The sequence below is a fragment of the Sciurus carolinensis genome, chromosome 4 (genome assembly GCF_902686445.1).
Source record: "Sciurus carolinensis chromosome 4, mSciCar1.2, whole genome shotgun sequence".
In the NCBI taxonomy this organism is placed as follows: Eukaryota; Metazoa; Chordata; class Mammalia; order Rodentia; family Sciuridae; genus Sciurus; species Sciurus carolinensis.
Window position 1 is genome coordinate 37,550,151 of NC_062216.1, and position 18,744 is coordinate 37,568,894.

Below are 18,744 nucleotides of genomic sequence, written 5' to 3' on the forward strand. Positions count from 1 at the left end.
CCTCCCATAATCCTGTCCTGTGTCCACAGTTACCACATTACAGCTAAAGTCTCTTCTTCTGGGTCTTTGTTCCCTTATATGGTACTGCAGGAAAAAGATCCAAGTTGTTTTGTTGCCTTGGTGTCTCACATAGTGTCTGGCATACACTAGGTGCTCAATAAATGGTAGTTGAAATAACTCATACAAACATACAGGAAGAAGTCTACTTCTTGAAGTAAGGAATGTGTTTCATAGTTACATATTCATGATAAAATTCCACTAAAACACAAATTTTGGATATGTTCATTTGGAATGAAAGAAGCCAAATTCCACGAGCCTCGTCACAGTCCAGTTGTGAAGAATGCCGTTTTTTCATTTTAGCAGAAAATGAAACCCCAAGAAGCCACTAATTTATAAAATACGAAGTAGAACAGGGATTGAGTCAATATGCTTTTGGACACAAGAAGGTATAAGAATACATTTGACTTAAGCCAGATGTTGAATTTTTTTCAGCCAGCTGTGCCATGTTGACTAATGATATAAGCAACACCTCCAAGAGGGCCTCTCATTTGAATTCACTTTCATACAATGCTTTCCTGAAACACCATGCTCCAGCCTTGATAGCCTAACAACAGGCTGTGAGTCTTCAGGAAGGCCAGCTCACAGGGAGGTATTTCCTCCATGGCCTATAGTATTTTAAACTTTGAAATCTGACCTGAGGGAAAGTTTCAGACCTTTCAGAAAAAATAAAAAGATGAGACTTTGCTATTAACAAAATGTATTCAAGTTTCTCTATAATTTATTAATGCTATTTTTCTAATCATAGAGGTGACCTTTAAGGTGAGAAGACTTTGTTAGGTATTTGTTCTAAGAATTTTGTTTGGGGATCTGTTTTGTTGAAAAATAAAGACAATAACAAATAATAAGGTGGTAAATGTTTTTTTTTTTTTTTTTTTCCTTTTCAAGATTAAGAAAGTCCTGGTTTAGGTTTTCATACATTTAACTTCCTAAGGTGTTACATAATGTCATAGTCTCAGCAGAAATTAGACCACAAAATCTGGTCTCAAGTAGAAGTAGGTGTGAATTGTGGCTCCTACTTCTATGGTTTAGGACTCTCAAACCCCTGTCCTGTAAGTGACTAATGGTTAATACCTCAGGTCTATTTTGAGCAAAGATGCCAATGTACTGATCTGGAGAGGCCTTGAATCCCTTGTGGATCAGCGCTGAGCCGATGCACTCCGACATTTCTGCAACCTGAAATGAATGAGGAGGGAAAAAGAAAAAATGAGAAAATAGAATCAGGTCCCCTCTCAAGCAATGAAGCATACTAGGTGACAGACTCGTACCTCCGTCAGCAAGCAGAGCTGTGCAGAAAAGGGGAGACAGCTCTTTGTGTTAAATTTTTGTAAAATGCAAAAACTGATCCTAAGGTTCCTTCTGTAGAGAATTATTATCATTTCAATAGCAGCAGGTCACAGATGATTAGATGTCCGGGTTTCTCATCTATTTCTTTTTTTCTATTTTAGTTTTTATACAGTTACAGAAGCAATATAGGAACATAGTTTTGTTTTTGCTTTTTGTGCTTATAAAGACGGGGGGGTAATGAAAAATGGTGGACTGAGACAGACATGATTACCCTATGTACACGAGTAGTATGAATCTACATCGTGCACAACCATAGAAATGAAAAGATGTACCCCATTTGTGTACAATGAATCAAAATGCAGTCTCTAAAAATAAAAAAAATTAAAAAAAAAAAAAAAGAACAACAAAGAAGCCAAAACTTGTCTTTTGGCATAAACAGAAGCAGCAAGTTTTTTGAGACTTTTGAAAATGTAAGAGTAAGCTCTTAACACTGGACTTGGCAATTCCATTCTTAAGAATTTATTCTTAGTAAATAATTTAATCTTGGAGGTTTTATAAGCTTTTCATATGAAGATACACATTTCAAAATTACCTGAAGTTAAAAACTCTAGAGAAAGAAAAAAAAGACCAGTGAATAGATGACTAAGAAAATGATGGTAAATCTCTGAGGAAATGCAACATAGCTAGGTAAATACATGAGAAACCTATCAGACCGTAGTCTTAGTGACAATGAGAAGCAACCTGAGTAAACCCAAACTGGCACATTATTATGAAAACTAAATAAAACTAGGCAGATTTACAAAAATTAGCCAGTGCTGTATACCTGTGCCTATCTTCTCCCCAATCCTACCCCAAATTAACTAAACATTTTTAAAAAAATCTTAGCATTTGGAGTTCTTGTCTTCATTCTCAACTGATGAAATCTCAAGAGCACTTTTAAAGCACACCCATGCCCATAGGAAGTGTAGCCACACCCACCCCTGCCAGGAATCCTGTTGGATCTAGCACCTGGTGCCATCCGAGTCCTGCCAATGGGAACCAGACTGACACAGCTGGGGTGACAGCAGGATAGCATGAACAGGCTTAGTACCTTCTACTCTGTGGCCTAGTTCACAGCTCTTGGTTGCATTTAAGGGACTGGAATCTGAGAAATGCCTGCAACTGCTGGCAGAGTTTATTGTGACAATATGCATCCATTTGTATTTCTAGAAAGATGGGTCCTTATTGTTCTTCTAGAAAACCTCGGAGGGATTCCTAGACTTCAAAAAGTCAGATTCACTGAGCTAATAAATGAATTTAAAAAAAAAAGATTTTAAATCTTTAAAAAAAAAAGATTTAAAAGATTTAAATTTAATCTATTTTTAAAAAAGATTTTAAAAAATTTAAATCAAAGTTGGCTTCAGTTAAGTCCAGTTTTATATCTTTACCAATCTCCAAGTGAAATGTGCAAATCATAGATTAACACCTTTAGAAACCTCAGTGATTTGCAATCTGCCTTGAAAACCCAATCTGCAATAGACATTTCTTCTTTCTTCTAGCCAATCCAGAAAGTGCTCGACAATTCTGTGTTACGGTTCCAACACAAACCATGTTTTTATACCACTTGTGAAAATGAGGGATCTCAGAAACTACTATTTGGATAGGAAACCACCTTATGGCTTTGGTCAAGCAAAAATAAAAACAGGGAAATCATCTGCATAACAGCTCCTTTGGCTAGGTGTGGTAGTCCTTTCATCTTTTCTCTCTTGAGAGACAAATACTCCTCCCTAGGAGGCTTGCACAGTCTTGCAGACCACTCTCCAAAGAGGGAAGTAACCCTGTATTTATGGTTGTGTTGTATGGCTCCAAATGACAACTCCCTTCACAGACATACCCGCAAACAGACCAACTACTACAAACACCTTTCACACAAAACATAGAGGGAGGAAATTAATCTGTATTCATGAACGCCACAGGTGATCTGGCCCTGGAGCAGGGAGGGGGAGACCAGGGACTGACAGCTGTTTCCTGGACAGATGGAGGGAAACAGATGCTTGCAGCTGTGCCTGCCTATCCTCTGGGTTGGACCAGGGAAAGGCAGTGGCATCTAGATTTGGTGCAATCATAATAAAAATAAAAACTAATGGCTTCCTGTTCTTTGACCTGTTGCTCATACTCACAAACTGCTAAATAGTTAAAGCCACCCATCGGCGGCACCTCGATAGTGACAAGAGTAAAAATACCCAGATCCCAGGTTCCTTTGCATTCATACAGTATGGCAGGTGTCTTTTCTAAACATCTGTGCTCTTCCCTACAGCGGCACTGGGGCTAAATGCCACACTCATGGAGAGATGGCCAAGGACAGGTTTGAGGGTCAGTATGCACATTAGAAGAACCCGACAGAAGTTGGCTGCAGACCTCACTTTTGATCCTGCTTCTACCGAATAGCTGTGACCTTAGGAAAGTCACATCTCTTCCTAGGGCATGCTTTCCACATCTATAAATGAGAGGGATACTCCACATTGGGGTATCTAAATGTACTAGTACCCCTCAAACAGGGAGAAGTAATCTTATTCCTCCAGAGGTCTGAGGAGGAGTCTAGTTTCTAGAAATTTATCTTAAAAATGATAGTCTATTTCACAATGCATCTGCATCAGTTTTAAAATGAAGTGCTTTAAACCATCAGTTAAATTACTGAACTTGTTTTCCCCTTGAATCTTTGTGTCGAAAGTTTCTCCATGAATGCTCCATGCTTTTCCAAAAGCTCTGAGCTAGTCCAGCACATGCAGAAACTTCCCAGCTCTATAAAGCTCATTCTACAGCATGTATGAATAGCTCACAGTACGGAAAACTCACCTGTTTATAGGAAAGCCACTCGTAGGGTTGGTCTGGCTTCCGAGAGCCTAAACAAGGGCCGTTATCTAAAAAAGGAAAAAATACACAATAAAGCAAGATGGCCTTAACATGTATAAATATTCCTATGTTTCAATCTGCATCTTACCTCATTCTATAAAACATAAGATAGAGTCCACTTTAGCCCCCAAATTAGAAATGATGAGTTCTGATTAGAAATGTTTTCTCCCTGCATTTTGAGTTTTGCACTTGTTTATTTGTTTTGTTTCTTAAATAAGGAAGGAGAGAGGGATGGATAGAGAAGAAAAGGCAAATAAAACTTTTAAAGACACTTAACTTGTCAAATTCTCTTTAGCACCCTATTGGTTTGGACTAGGAGTCAGTAACTGAACGGTAAAGAGGTCTTGCTATAGGTTTTCTTTTTTTAAAAATTTCTTAATTTATTTATTTTTTATTATCTTTTAGTTTTTACAGACTGCATTTTTTATTAAAATATTCTTTATTTTTACAGACACCTTGCTGTAGGTTTTCAAGAAGAGATCTTCCTCAAATTTTCTAAAGAAGTTCAACTTTAAACTCAACTCAGAATATGAAATGGAAAACACAATTTTTTAATGTGTCTAGATTCTGATGACCAAATGTAATAGCTAGAAGCACATGGAATCCGAATTACATGGGTGAACTCTTGATTGCTGAGGAATGCTGATGAAGATAAGATGCAAGCGGAGGGGTAAGAAGAGCACACTTGCAAAAGCAAAAGTTAAGAAATATCAGGATGTGTTCTGATTTCCATCTAGGTACCAATGAAGCAGAAAGAGATCACTACACATCTGGCTTCACTATTTCAGGTTTGAATTTGTGAAGGTGTTTTCAATTGATTTGGGGACTTGCAAGAACTGGGAAGGAAGGAGCCTGGTCCCTCTTACCAAGATTTACACCCTAGAGAAGTGTGATGTGCTGCAGATTCAGTACCAGCCATGAAGATGCGCAATACAAGCTGGACAGTGACTTCTCTGCCACCCCTAAAAACTAACCTGGTGAAAACAGAAAGAGCTTATTCTCAGACCCTCTTCAACTTACAGAGACTGTAACAAAGACAGGGCAGTACATGACAAGTTCTATCAGATGTTGTTTGCACATGGAGGGAAAAATACACTGACCGTATAAAATGACATTATTTTATTTCTCAAAAACAAAGACTGGCAAACTATGGCCAAGAGCCAGGTCAGACCCACTGCCTGTTTTTGTAATTTGTGTCACTGGCACACAGTCACACTCCTTCATTTACATGTTGTCTGAGGCTGCAGTCGCCTATCTGCCATAGAGACCATATGGCCCAAGAAGCCTTCAATATTTACTCTCTGGCAGGAAAAGTATGCCAACCAGCTCTGGCATAGTGGTGGTTAAGCCTGAAGCTCACCTGCAGAACTTAAAAAATGACTTATACACAGGGTCTACTTATAAAATCTTTGATATAACTGAATGCGGATGAAGCCTGGGCCTTACTATTTTTTTGTGTCCCCAAGTGATACTAAATTGCACCTAAGGATAAGAGCTATTGATAAACAGGGCACTTTATCTTTACAAATAGCTTCCTGGGTACAGTTTTAAAATAAAATTTTTTTAAATTCTAGGCTGGCTTCTCCCATCATCCCACAAACTTCTGATCCCCTTACACAAATCCTGGACTTTCCTCTTCCATAATACTTTAATCCTAGAGCAGCCCAAGAAAATTAAAGTGTAGAATATAAAGCTCCTCTGAGAAAAAAGAAAAAGAGTGACTTGCAAAGCAACTTCCTTTAATCAGTACAGATGAAGAAGACAATTTATTTTCCTTTTTCTTCAACACATTTATAGAAGAACTAACTTTCATTTTCCAAGTACAGCATAGTAACAACAAAAAAAGGTTATGCAATTGGTCAGAAGTATGCTATGTCTCCATTCTCCTAAATGAATCCCATTCATTGCAAACAATGGGAAAAATGCATAATATTTATACACATATACTTTCATGTGGTCTTATACTAGACTGCTTTCTATCTTATGCATATTCACTATCACAGACAAATTCTAACACTAACTTTCATGAAGTTCATAAATTAAATAATACATAGGTAAGTCTGCCTTCCCTTGGTGGAGCTTAGTGAACCTACTATAGGACAAGGTTCGACACAATGAGCTGAGCAATCCAACTGTACCAGTATCAAGTAAAAAAAAACCCAAGGCACTTCTTGAGTGCGTATTGCTTGCAAGGGATTATGGAGGACAGAGAAAGCAATACCTAACCCCCCCTCCCCTGACTTTAAGAAGATTACAATCTAGCTAACAAACAAAAGATTTAAATAACAAAGCATGAATTCCCAAAGACCATTTCTATACAGGAACCTGGTAAAAGCAAAATATGAAATGACTAAAACAAAATAGGGCATTCCTTCCTTCATGGAGGAAACATTAATGGAGAGTCCACTGTACGCAGACACTAAATACATGTGTCACAGAAGAGCCCACTGAGAGCTGTCCCGTTCTCAAGGAGCACAGGCTGATGGGTCAAAGAATCAGGTAAACACCTCTGTACTATGAGGGGCTTATGACAGAAGTAGGCATGAGGTACCGGGAAGGAAAAGGGGAGATATGCCCCATTTGGGCACAAGGGGTGAAAACAACAGACCAGGAAGATTTTATAGAACCAGTAAAATGCAATATGAGTTTTTACAGATTCATAAGAAAACATCATGAGTTAGGCATGCTGGTGTACATCTATAATCCCAGTTACTTGGGGGACTAAGGCAGGAGGATCATAAGTTTGGGGCAGCCTACGCAACTTAGTGAGACCCTGTCTCAACATAAATAATGGTGATGATTTTAGCTGCAGATATGTCTCAGTGATAAAGTTCCCCTGGATTGAATTCCCAGTACTGGGGAAAAAAATACATCATCGGCACTGGCTGGGAGTGGAAAAGATAGGCTTTATGATAAGGAAGAAAAAAGTACAAGAAGTCTTGAGGTGATCTTGCATGAGGGGAACATTCAAGGGAGAGACATTGGAAAGGAAGCAGGACTCTTAGGCCACAGTTAATAATTCAAGGTAATCCCATGAACCAATGTGGCAATCCCATTCACTGTATGCCTTTGACAGAACCCTGCTTCCATGAGATGTCAGTATTTCTTTCTCAAAATACAGGTCTTGTGGTCCAGCAAGCTTGAAAAGTGGTGGGTTTGAACTAATCAAACAGATCTCTTTACTGCAGGAGACCTAAGAGCCTATCAGAAGCTAATGTACATGTGATTCTCCAAAAAATAGAGGACATATTTGGCTGTGGAGCCTCTGTGACCACAGGGAGCATCTGGAGGGTCCAGAGAGGTTTGAGGCTGGTTCTGGATAAGCTACAGGAGGAGACACAGGGGTGTGAGCAATGCTATGTAGGTGAAAGATTTGAGTCAAGGCTCCTTTTGGAAAGCAAGGTCACTCTTTCTTTGTGAAAAACATTTAAGCATCAGTCACACAAATGCAGTGGAGGCTTACTTGACACCTGAATACCCCTCTGGAAGCCTTCGTATACCGTTCTGACGTCATCATAGAAGTACACCAAAGGCTCATCACTGTCAAGGAGTGTGGACCTTCGAGCACCATCACTACCCTATTGAAGAAGACAGGCAGAGGAGCATGTTAGAAGGAGTTGAAGACAAAAAGGCGACAACATGAGGGTTTAATGGCTCAATGAAGTTAATTAACACGTACATTCCCTCCCATATTTATCATCTGTGATGAGAATGCTTCGAGACTACCCTTCTAGCAATTTTCAAGTGTACAATACATCGTAATTAACTATAGTCACCATATTGTAAAACAGACCTCTTGAATTTACTCCTTCTATGGTACGCCATTAATATATACAATCTCCATTTGTTGATTAAACACAAATACATAAAATGAAAAGCTCAAAGTGGCCCTGTGGTATCCCCATCACCCATGCTCTTGAGTATTTGCTGAATGTATGACGGGATGCACTAATATGAATCAACCCTCCACTGGGAGGTAAGTTCAAGCTTTAAGGAAGGAAGGCTAAGACAGGAAACTGAGGGAAAAAGAGGCTCATAGACCTATAAGCATCTTTCCTGCCAGACACAGCCAAAGAGAGCAAGAGGACAACGGGAAACTGCCACCATCACATGCACTGTGAAAATCCTCAAAGCACTGCCATCAAGAGCACAGAGGATAATCCTGCTCAGCTTGTGGAAATGACACACCACTCAGTATTACCTCTGTAATATCATCTGCGTTCTTTATAAGATCATTTCTACTGTTCTGTCTGTTCACTGACTGCAATACAATCCACTAGGAATGTTGGTTTCTTGTACAGCTTCTACTAGTTAAATTTTTCATCTATAAAATATATAGAGATGCAGAGACAGGTCTGGACTGGTTTTATTGGCAGCATAAACAGGTGTGGAGATTTGATATTGCTGAACACGCTTCTCTAATTTGTCTTCATATGCTGGCTCGTAAGTACATTCACTATGTACACCAACTTCTAGCCCAGGATAAGACAACCATTCCTAGCCTCATTCGAAAGCAAGAGTATGGCTGAGTCCTCTGGGCCACAGAGCTACTGCAGCGGGTATCCACAGGAATTCCCAAAAGCATTCTTTATGGACTGATAAATAAAAGTTCAATTACTATGATAATGGAGCCTTTTTTCTTTTTTAATTTCAGAAAAGGCCTCAGGAAACTCTTGGGGAAATTATATAGTGATATGATAACTTTTGGTACCACAAGAAAGCACTGTTCAGAAGTGGAAAGGATCATTTCTGGCTTAAAGTTTGATGAAAGAAAACAGGAATAACTCATGAAGCAGGGGTCAAAGGGCCAGGTCTCAAAGAACAGTTTAGATAGGCAGACAGAACCAGACATTCCAAGGAGGCACCAATGGGAGACTGCCAACCAAGACTGTATTTATGGATTCTTCCCCCCTCCACCCCAATGCAGGGGATCAAATCCAGGGACCCATGCATGCTAGCCAACAGCTCTACCACTGAGTCACTTCAAGCTATGATTCTTTTTTAAAATTATAATTTTTCACCTCTCTTACTATAAACTCTTTGGCCTGTTTGTTCCCCCTTAAATGATAATTTATATGCTGCTTTAAAACTATTTGCATAATTCAGAAGTATATCAAGGAAAAAACTACTAACTACCACTCATAATGTGATATATTTCTCCAAACCTTTTCTTATGTTTACACATTTATATACATTCTTTTAATATCTACTCTGTACTATATCTGGATGTTAATTTTTTTTTTCAATGCTAGGGCTCGATTCCAGGGACTCAGGGTCTTGTATATGCTAGGCAAGTGCTCTACCACTGAGCTATATCCCCAGTCCTCACGTTTAACTCTTGATTTATAATAGTTTTATGGAATAAATATGACCTGATAATATATGTTAATCATAATATTATCTTTTCTATCTTGGCAGAAACTTTCTAATCACTACAGTCACAATTCTAAACATACATATCAGCTATAACATGCTACTTTATAAAGCAAAGAAGCTATTCTTCATGCATACAAAGTTAGAAAAAGATCTTCACTTTCATATCATGCATTAATGTTAATCTGAGTCTGTTTTCTTTTTGGTAAAATGAAGATTCTATATGTTCATTCCAGGATCATTTTTAGTTAAATAAGAATGTTCCTATAAAATATGAATGTGTAGGAGAAAATATTCACTCATACATTGCTGTTGGGACTGAAAACTGGTGTAACCACTCTGAAAAGCAGTATGGAGATGACTCAGAAAACTTGGAATGGAACCATTATTTGACTCAGTTATTCCACTCCTTGGCCTATACCCAAAGGACTTAAAATCAGTCGCATCAATGTTTCCTTTTTGTTGTTGTGGTTGTTGTTGTTGTTTTTAATTTTTTTATTTGTTCTAATTAGTTAGACAGTAGAATGCATTTCAACTCATTGTACACAAACAGAGAACAATTTGTCATTTCTCTAGTTGTACACAACCCAGAGTCACATCATTCATGCAAATCATACACGCACATAGGGTAATACCCTGGTAATATCCTATGTGCGTGTATGATTGCACACCACTGTTTATAGCATTTCAATTCACAATTGTCAAGCTATGGAAACAACCTAGCTGCCCTTCAACAGATGAATGGATAAAGAAAATATGATACATATACACAATGGAATATTACTCAGTTATAAAGAAGAATGAAATTATGGCATTTGCCAGTAAATGGATGGAACTAGAGAATATCATGCTAGTGAAATAAGCCAGTTCCAAAAAACAAAGGTCAAATGTTTTCTCTGATATGTGGATGCTAGTCCCTAACAAGGGAAGGGAGGGAGGGAAATTATAGAAGTTCATTGGATTAGACAAAGGGAAATGAAGGGAAGAAAGTGGGATGGGTATGAAAGCCAGTGGACTGAATCAGACATAACTCTCCTGTGTTCTTACATGAATATATGACCAGTGTAAGTCTACATCATGTTCAACCACAAGAAGGGGATCAAAATTATAATGGGTTCCACCCCATGTATGTATACGATGTCAAAATACACCCTACTGTCATTTATTTCTAAAAACAACAAATAAAAAATTTTAAAAATATGAATGTAGAAATTAATCACATAACCAATAGGATGCACTAACTACAGTACAAATCCTCCACAAACTACATATTTACCTCAACCAACAGACTAAAATTCAGAAGGAATTTTGTGGTTTTATAGTAAGCATCAGAAGCCTCTTCAACCCCTGAAGCCACCAAAAAGAGCCAGGGAAGAGGACAGAATGACAGAGAAGAGGAAAAATAAGGAAGAATGAAAAAAGTTAAGTGTGCAGAAGAGTCAACTGCCATAAGTAATTCATGCTTCCTGGTCACTGGCCCAACCCAGTCTGCCTGTCAAGACATGGACAGAAGTACAGGCAGCCTGGCTGGTCACGAAGAGGTCCTTCTGACACTTGGCTTAGGATGGAACTTTCTGTACCTCCCATGATGACATTAACTCATTCATGACTTTTCTCCATAGTGTCTATTGAAAAACACTACTGTTTTCTGCATTCTGCAGAAGGGTTCTCATGGCTGTAAATGGGGCAGGTGAGAGTCAAGGGAATAGGACAAGCTTGTTCTGAAGGAGTCCAAGTCTTGCCCTTGAGTGATCAAAGAGATTCCAAGGATCATTGGCTGAGAAGACTATAAGAGGTCAAAATGCACAGGCAGGAGGAGACCTGGAAACTCAGGAGCACAGACTTATGCTATAGTCAAAGTCCTCAAGGTGTAGACTGGGGAGCACCCGGCACTTGTTAGGAAAGGGAATTATCAGGGTAGAATCAGAAACTCGGGGGGTGCAATCCAGTAACTGGAATCTTAACAAGATTTTCAGGGGATTCTGATCCAGGTTAAAGTTGGAGAAGCACCATCCTGGAGCCATTAAGGTCCCCAACGGAGAAGTGGTGAAGATCAAGGTAATGCTGTAGAAAGAGCAAAGTATGTAAGCCAGTGTGTAGAACAGGAGTCAGGGAGAGACTAGGGAGAAACGAATGACTGGACCAGGTCCGTAGGCAAAAAGAGATGCTGGAAGCACCTCAGCACTCATGCATAGGGTCTGAGGGTTACCAGTAAGTGGTAGAAAAGGAGGAAGGACTGAGAAGAGAGCAGTTCCATGCAGGCAAATGGAAGACCAGGAGCCATTGGGTAGTTTTGAAGAAAGAGACTGGGTTTAGCTTAGATATGGAGACCATATCCCTTTAAGACAGGCCACCTGTCCTGGTCACCATCTCAATTCTTATTTTGAAAATCACTGCTCTAGAGGTTCATTTTATAACAAACCTTTAGCTAAATAATCCTTCAGTTAGGTTAAATTTTCAGTCGTATATAATCTTTAGGACTTTGAGAAACATGGAGATAAAACTGCCAAATCAAAGCTAAAGAAGTTAATTATATCCCTTGATAAACTGAGGACAAGATATTTATTATTATTCTAATTAGCAATTAAACTAATTAGCAAAAGCTTGAAAAGGAAGTAGTGAATGAGATGTATGCCAAAAAGAGGTATAAGCTTTAAGGCACAGGTAAAACTGGGCAAAAAGGTTACACTGCCACTCAATTGAAAGGCAAGTACTATAATTTTCAGAGAAGGATAAGTGAAATGGGTGGGGCTACTAAGCAACAAAGATTTGCGCTTTGAAATTTGTTGCTTTATGAAATGATCACATATTCCCTTAAAAGAATCATCATATTTGATGTGCATTAGTATTCCCTTTCTTCTTGAATACAAATGTTATATACCATAGCTGGGTATTTGCAACCTCTGTTATACCTGCAAGCGCCAAGGCAGACTGCATTCTGCCTGCTGAGAAGCAGGCTAGAACTGACTGGAGCCCCCAGTGTCTGTATGTGTTACAAAATAGCCACTTCAAAAGCAGGCATTTAATTACTGGGTTATCCAAGTCCATGTGGCTATTTCTAGGAACATCTGCGGAAATGAAAAACAGTTTAAGTGTGGCCTTCTGACATAAGCTGCTGATTGGAGGTTGGGGGTGGGGTCAGTTATACTCAAGAAGCAGGTGAACTAAGCAGACAGCCCTGACCAGTCATTAAGACTATGAGTCAAGAAGGATTATGGGTCTTTTATGCCTTCTGTTACAGACCCCTTTCATGTGGTTACAGAGTTTTTCCAGTTTTAAAACAAAAGAGGGTTCATCGAACACACTACAGCCAAGTCAGTGGTCACCATTACATCCTCCAACATACAAACTAAGGTTCCTTTGAGGTCAGTCTTCCTGCATGCTGAATAAGGAAATAAAGGCTCAGGCTGAATTAGGAAATAAAAGTTTAAGTTCCCCTTCAGGGCAGGAAGGGAGAAAGCTAGGAGTAGGAAAATGGTGAACATCTAAGGATCAGTTGTTCCTAAGACTAAGGCTCTTGCCAATACTTGACAAACAGGAACTCTTGCCGACGAGTTATTCTGTGCACTCTCATATTTAAATGCAAAAGCATATTACATCCCTGAAGATTTCTCAGAGGCTTTAGAAAGGCCCAAGCTTTATAATTTGTGGCCTCGCTCATCTCAGTCTACCCAATGCGAGTCTACAGGCCTTACTGGTATCAGGTGGATGCCTTATTGGGTTACTGTCGTTCATTCTGAAGAAAGGACTGGAAGGGGGAGTGGGCAGAAAGACGAAGGAAGGGAGGACGGGGAAATGAGAGGAAGTGAGAAGAGGGACAGAAAGAAAGAGGGTGATAAGAAGTGACTTCTAAAGAGAGTGGTGTCCACTCAGTTGAATTTTAACACTACATTCATCGTCAGAGAGAAAAGTAGCATGTGGAGCCCCAGAGGTAAAAGTGACCCTGTGTCCTTTCCACAGGGAGTATTCCTCCCAGCATTTACATTTTACAGCTCTTTTCCTCCGGCCAGACCACCAACATTCATTTCTTTTTATACAAAGGAACAAAACCACTTTTTTTTCTCTCCAGTGGTCCTTCAGAGGGGCGTCTCTCGCCATCAATCTCCATAGAGGTTCAAGCAACATTTGACCTTGATGTAGCAGACCAGGTTTTTTGCTTTCGATGTTGTTGCTGTTTTTGCAGTACTAGGGATCAAACCCAAGGCCTTGCACATGCTACTGAGCTACACCCCCCATGTGGACCAGGTCTTACCCGTCCACATCCCCTACAACAATTTCTGATAATGAGCAGGACATTTGGAGGACACCTGGACTGTACGCTGCACTGTAGAGGTCACAGGGTAACAGCGAACCCTCAGGTTTGCTATTCACTACAAAACTAGCTAACTTCCCAAGATCTTTTGCTCAAATGCAAATAAAGCATCCCTGTAACAGTCAATGCTGGGTTTGACTCATACATGCAGGAAGGTGAATATTTATTGAGTGTTTGCTAAAAGCCAGCCACTTTTCAGATAGAGAATGTCTCAGGGGGACACTTTCCCATTCTATTTCCAGGTCTATGAAGTGATGGAGCAGAGCTTCAAAGCCAGTTTAAGGAGACATCGGGTTGAGTCAGAGTTTTGCTTTGTGGTGGGCAAGCAGGTTCCAGACTGGCCCACAGGACACTCACTCGCATCTTTAAGAAGACAGGGTGGAGATCATCAATGCCCACCTGGGTTTTCTGATTCTGCCACACTTTGCTCTAATTCTCAGAACTTTTTTTCTTTCCACTCTTCATCCATTCTCCAGTTTCTAATTTCCTGAGCCTCCACTATCCTAATCAGAGGATTTGCTTGAGAGGAGTAAGGGTGGGCAGGAGACTGACACAGAGCTTAGAAAATAGCACCTCACCAGAAAAACTCTGCCAGTCACTGGAGGGACAATATCCCATCTCGACAGAACAGGACAAAGTTTTTAAAGTCACAAAATCTAAATGGCCACAAACATACGATGTTGCAGCAGAATGAGATGACTACCTGCAGAACTCTTCCCTGCCACCCATTTAGAACACACAGGCACTCCGCTTCACCTTTGCCTCCTCTACAGGGACCACATCTCCTACTCTTTGTCGCCCACCCTTTTGGATGCTGATGTGCAATAGGGATTTTTGCCAAGAGGCCCAGAGAGGCAATGTTTGTCACTTCTTATTTGGCCCCAGTTAGACCCATTTGGAGGAGGCTATTTTAAAATGCAAATAAATATTAACAGCATGCATTTCTGTGATTTACATGTACATGCGTTCCTTCTTTAAGGAGTCCTGTGAGAAGTGGTATCATTTCTATGAAATCACACTGTGTTTTCAGACCCACTTTATTGTATTCCTATACAGTGAATGAACATTAGCTTTTTCTTCCTACTGAAAGGAACCCAGAAGCAAATAGTTCTTTAAAAATAACAATCAACCCCTTTCTTTCCTCAAATACCTAAGATGGCTACTTAATTCTCCTGGGGCCTGGTCTTGGCAAGGGGGCCAGAAACTCTGCCTCCAGCTCTCTATAATTCCCACCTCTCACCTGCAGGGCACTCGCCCAACTGCCATGGCTCCTGCCGACACATCTTCCACCTAATCAAATCCCTAGTCACTTGCTAGAGTGTTTCTAAGTCAGCAGAAAGATCTTACAAACATTTTACACTCAGTTTCCTATGAGAGTCATTAAAAAAAAAGGGAATTTAGAAAGGTAGTTTTTATAGTTTATTATTAAGAAGCCTGCTAAGTTTTAGAAAAGGTGTTAAGGTTATCTAAAGGTATGAAAATACTGAAGCTTGCGCACTGCCAGAAGAATATTTCTGAACAGAAACAGCACTCTAAAACACTCTCCATCCTCCCCCACCATCCCAACCGCGAGGACTGCTTGCTGAAAGTGCCCTCATATATTAGAATGTTTTGCAGGAAAACACAACCAAGAACTCTTGGAATTGCTCACGGTAGAATTAGGTGGTCAAATCTTTGCTCACCTCTTTATTTGATCACTTGCACAATTATACCGTGATTAAGACAAGGGAAAACTAGGCCAGGGGGAAGCTATGGTGACAAAGCTAAGTAAATGAAACTGAATGCCTGGAAATAGTCAAGAGTGACACCAGGATGGCTCCAAGTAGGAAGCCAGAGCACTAGACAAGGAAATCCCTCTGAAGTCTCATTTGCACCTCTGGTCAAACATGTATCTGATAACTACTGGGACCCAAGGCCTCCCAAAGGTAAGAATGAGGTTTCTATTCACAAATGACCACAGAAACAATACAGATGATGTCACATTTACAAACAGCAACAGAAATAACCAATGCTGCAACTGTTCATGATGTCTTTTGGAAATCTCATGCTACCTCCCACCTGGATCAAAATCATTAGTCTAATGCCCCATCCTATGGCTGGTTCTGACACTCCTTCTGCAGACTTCTAGGGTAGTGTCAGAGAGAGTCAGAGATACCACCATCCAAACCTAGCTGCTCTTCTCTGACAGTTTTCACTTGACCCTAAATGTCTGCCTGACAGTAGTATTTGCTCCTACCCAATTCAACAAGAGCTCTCCAGCTCAGAGCTGCTCCCGGATGCTCAAGTCCAGGAGGGCATCACCTTTCTTCCAGTTTTTTCCATCACTATCTCTACAGGCCCCCACAACTCTGGTGTGAGTTTCCATAAAAACTTATGAATCGATGACCTGTTCTCTTCTCTTCAAGAAATGGCGTGTGCCAGTTTGTAAGTGGTTCTTTACATATATACCTGGATATAAATGGATGACATGGAAAAAGGTGATTCTACCAGCCACATGGAACAGATCCTAGTCCACAATATACTCCATACACACCCTGTGAATGTGGACTAAGAATTCTAACCCTTGTTGCCGTGTGCATATGAGCTGAGAGGTTTGTGGTCTGTCTGTGCAAGCCATGGCATTGAGAAAACCTCCAGAGGGTTGTAAGCTTTGGATTTTGAAACCAATACACACAGGGTAATGCGATGTTTAGTTTGCCTCTTTCAAGTTCTGACCTGAGAATGACCACAGTTTTAAGAAAGGAGAACAGGTTGTTTTCATTACTTAGTTTAAGAATGGCTCTCACTCTGCATGGATAGGAGCTCCAAGCAGTTCTTCCCACTGGCCTGTACGTTTTCACAAGGGAGAAACCTGTTCTGCCTGGTATTATACGTATCACATGGCAGAAGCTCAAGTACTTCCTGAATGAATACATATATGACAGTTATTCTCTGTAACTTTAGAGGATTAAGCCCAAAACTTTACACCCCACACATTAGACTTCCTGGAGCACATGATTAAAACGCTAATAAAAGTTGATAACCAAATATATTTCAATATATAGATGTACTGCTTTCAACCTTTCAGGAAAAAGGGTCACCAATTAGCATGTGATCTCAACTTCATGAGATCATTTAGTATGGAACCAAGTTACTTACCCAACTCAGAAACAAGTTGAGTTATACCCACAGAACTGTTTTCACTTATTATAAGATATGAATCCACACTAGAACCAAAGTCTAATAATGAGTCTACACACTGACTGTGTTATAGACTAACTGGTTTAGTCACCAGAAGTAAATTTTAAACTAAGTTCTGATATTTAGAAAGGTATTGTACTTGCTATAGCTTATAACCTTCTATAAGGTTGAAAACAACCAACCACAAATAACAGGGGTTTACCTTTTAAGTACTTCATGACCTAGTGGTAGTTGTCAAAAATGTTTTGGACCTAAATGGACAAGTCATTCATGCCAGCGTCATATGGCATCTCAGCAACTAGAGGAACCCACAGATTCCGTCTACCACCACCTTCAGTAGTTATAGCATTTCTCATTTGTGCTTCATACAGGTTTGTGTCCTAAATCCCATGAACCTGAGGAGTGGGACTGAGGTCCTGGTAGTATGACATTCTGCTCTGACAGCATCTGGGTGTGACCTGGTTCAGTGGGAGAGGATTCAGGAGGACAGAACTACTCAGGTTTCCCTGGCTCTGTGTCTCCTTCCTTCCCTCTCAGTTCTCACGAGCCCTCATTCTTGACAGTTTCTGATTCTATATCCAACCTGTGTGCAGAATCTAGACTCTTTCTTACCTTACCGAGTCCTCCTCTTTCCATCCCCACCTTCAGACTCATATCCATTTTCAGAAGTGCCTACTCCTACGTTCCATGGCTCCAGCCAACTGAGTCTTCAGATCCACCTGGACTGAACTAAACTTCCCTTATCATTCTCCTATCTTCCCTCTCCTGAGCCCTGGTTATATTACACAGCTTTCAACTGCTACAGCGAAGGCAGTCCAACAGAGTCCCAGACCTTCCACCAATTCTATGGCATTACCTCTTTGGGTTCAGTTTTCTCGTGTATAAAATGTGAGCGTTAAAAGAGAAGGCCTTTAGGGAAGAAGAAAACTAACATTTCCTCAATACTTATCTTGGGTCAGGCAGACACTGGGTATCTGCACTGTCTTCTTAGCTGAAGGAGGGCAGGACCATCACTTCCATTTTCCAGATGAGGGACGTGAAGGCCAGAAGAGTCAGGGGAATGTGCCCAGGGCTGCCTGGTCCAGCAGAAGGGCAGGGCCACCCCTGCCGCGGCTCTCCAGCTCCCCAGTCCTTTCTGGCTTCAACATGCCTTACCTTTCCCTTACGTGCAGCCACAAGGTCTGAGCCCTAGCCAGTGCCAAAAGGTTTCTGGGCACGCTAGGGAAGAGCATCTTCACTAGGGGGTTATGGGGCTGGCTCTTAATCTGAGTAAATAAGCTGGGACAAGATAACAGGAAAGCTTGCACATCAAGTATGAAAGTGTTTTAAAAACCAACCCCACAGATTGCTTCCATCCTCTGCTCAGAATTACAGAGCAGCACTAAGCACAGAACTTCAGGGGACGGTGCTCCACCCTGGCCAGCAGGGACAGTCTGGCTTCAGGTCACTGCTGCAGCTTGGGGAGCTGCCACACAGCACACTGCCACAGGACTCTTGGAACAGGGCCCTGATCAGACAATGCTCAAAAATTTAAGAAAGGCTTTTTGGATTCTTGGTCCTAACCCGAGCTGCCCTGTCTAGGCCACCCTGCAGGTGTCCACTGCCTTTCTGGTACGGATCTGCAGTAGGCGGGCTGACGTCCT

General features: G+C 40.6%; 1 protein-coding gene across 3 annotated transcripts in view; it reads right to left on the reverse strand.

Annotated features, from left to right (window-relative positions):
- Acsl1 (acyl-CoA synthetase long chain family member 1) overlaps window positions 1-18,744 on the reverse strand; it is a 60,981-nt gene that overhangs the window by 20,594 nt on the left and 21,643 nt on the right. For 2 of the 3 annotated variants that reach the window (XM_047548904.1, XM_047548903.1), the window contains exons 3-5: window positions 7,700-7,814; window positions 4,180-4,244; window positions 1,132-1,233 (exon numbers count right to left, since the gene is read on the reverse strand). In XM_047548904.1, the coding sequence (XP_047404860.1) occupies window positions 1,132-1,233; window positions 4,180-4,244; window positions 7,700-7,814 (282 nt within the window). Of the gene's footprint in view, window positions 1-1,131; window positions 1,234-4,179; window positions 4,245-7,482; window positions 7,561-7,680; window positions 7,815-18,744 lie in introns of those variants that run through there. The other variant, XM_047548905.1, reaches the window with a different exon arrangement.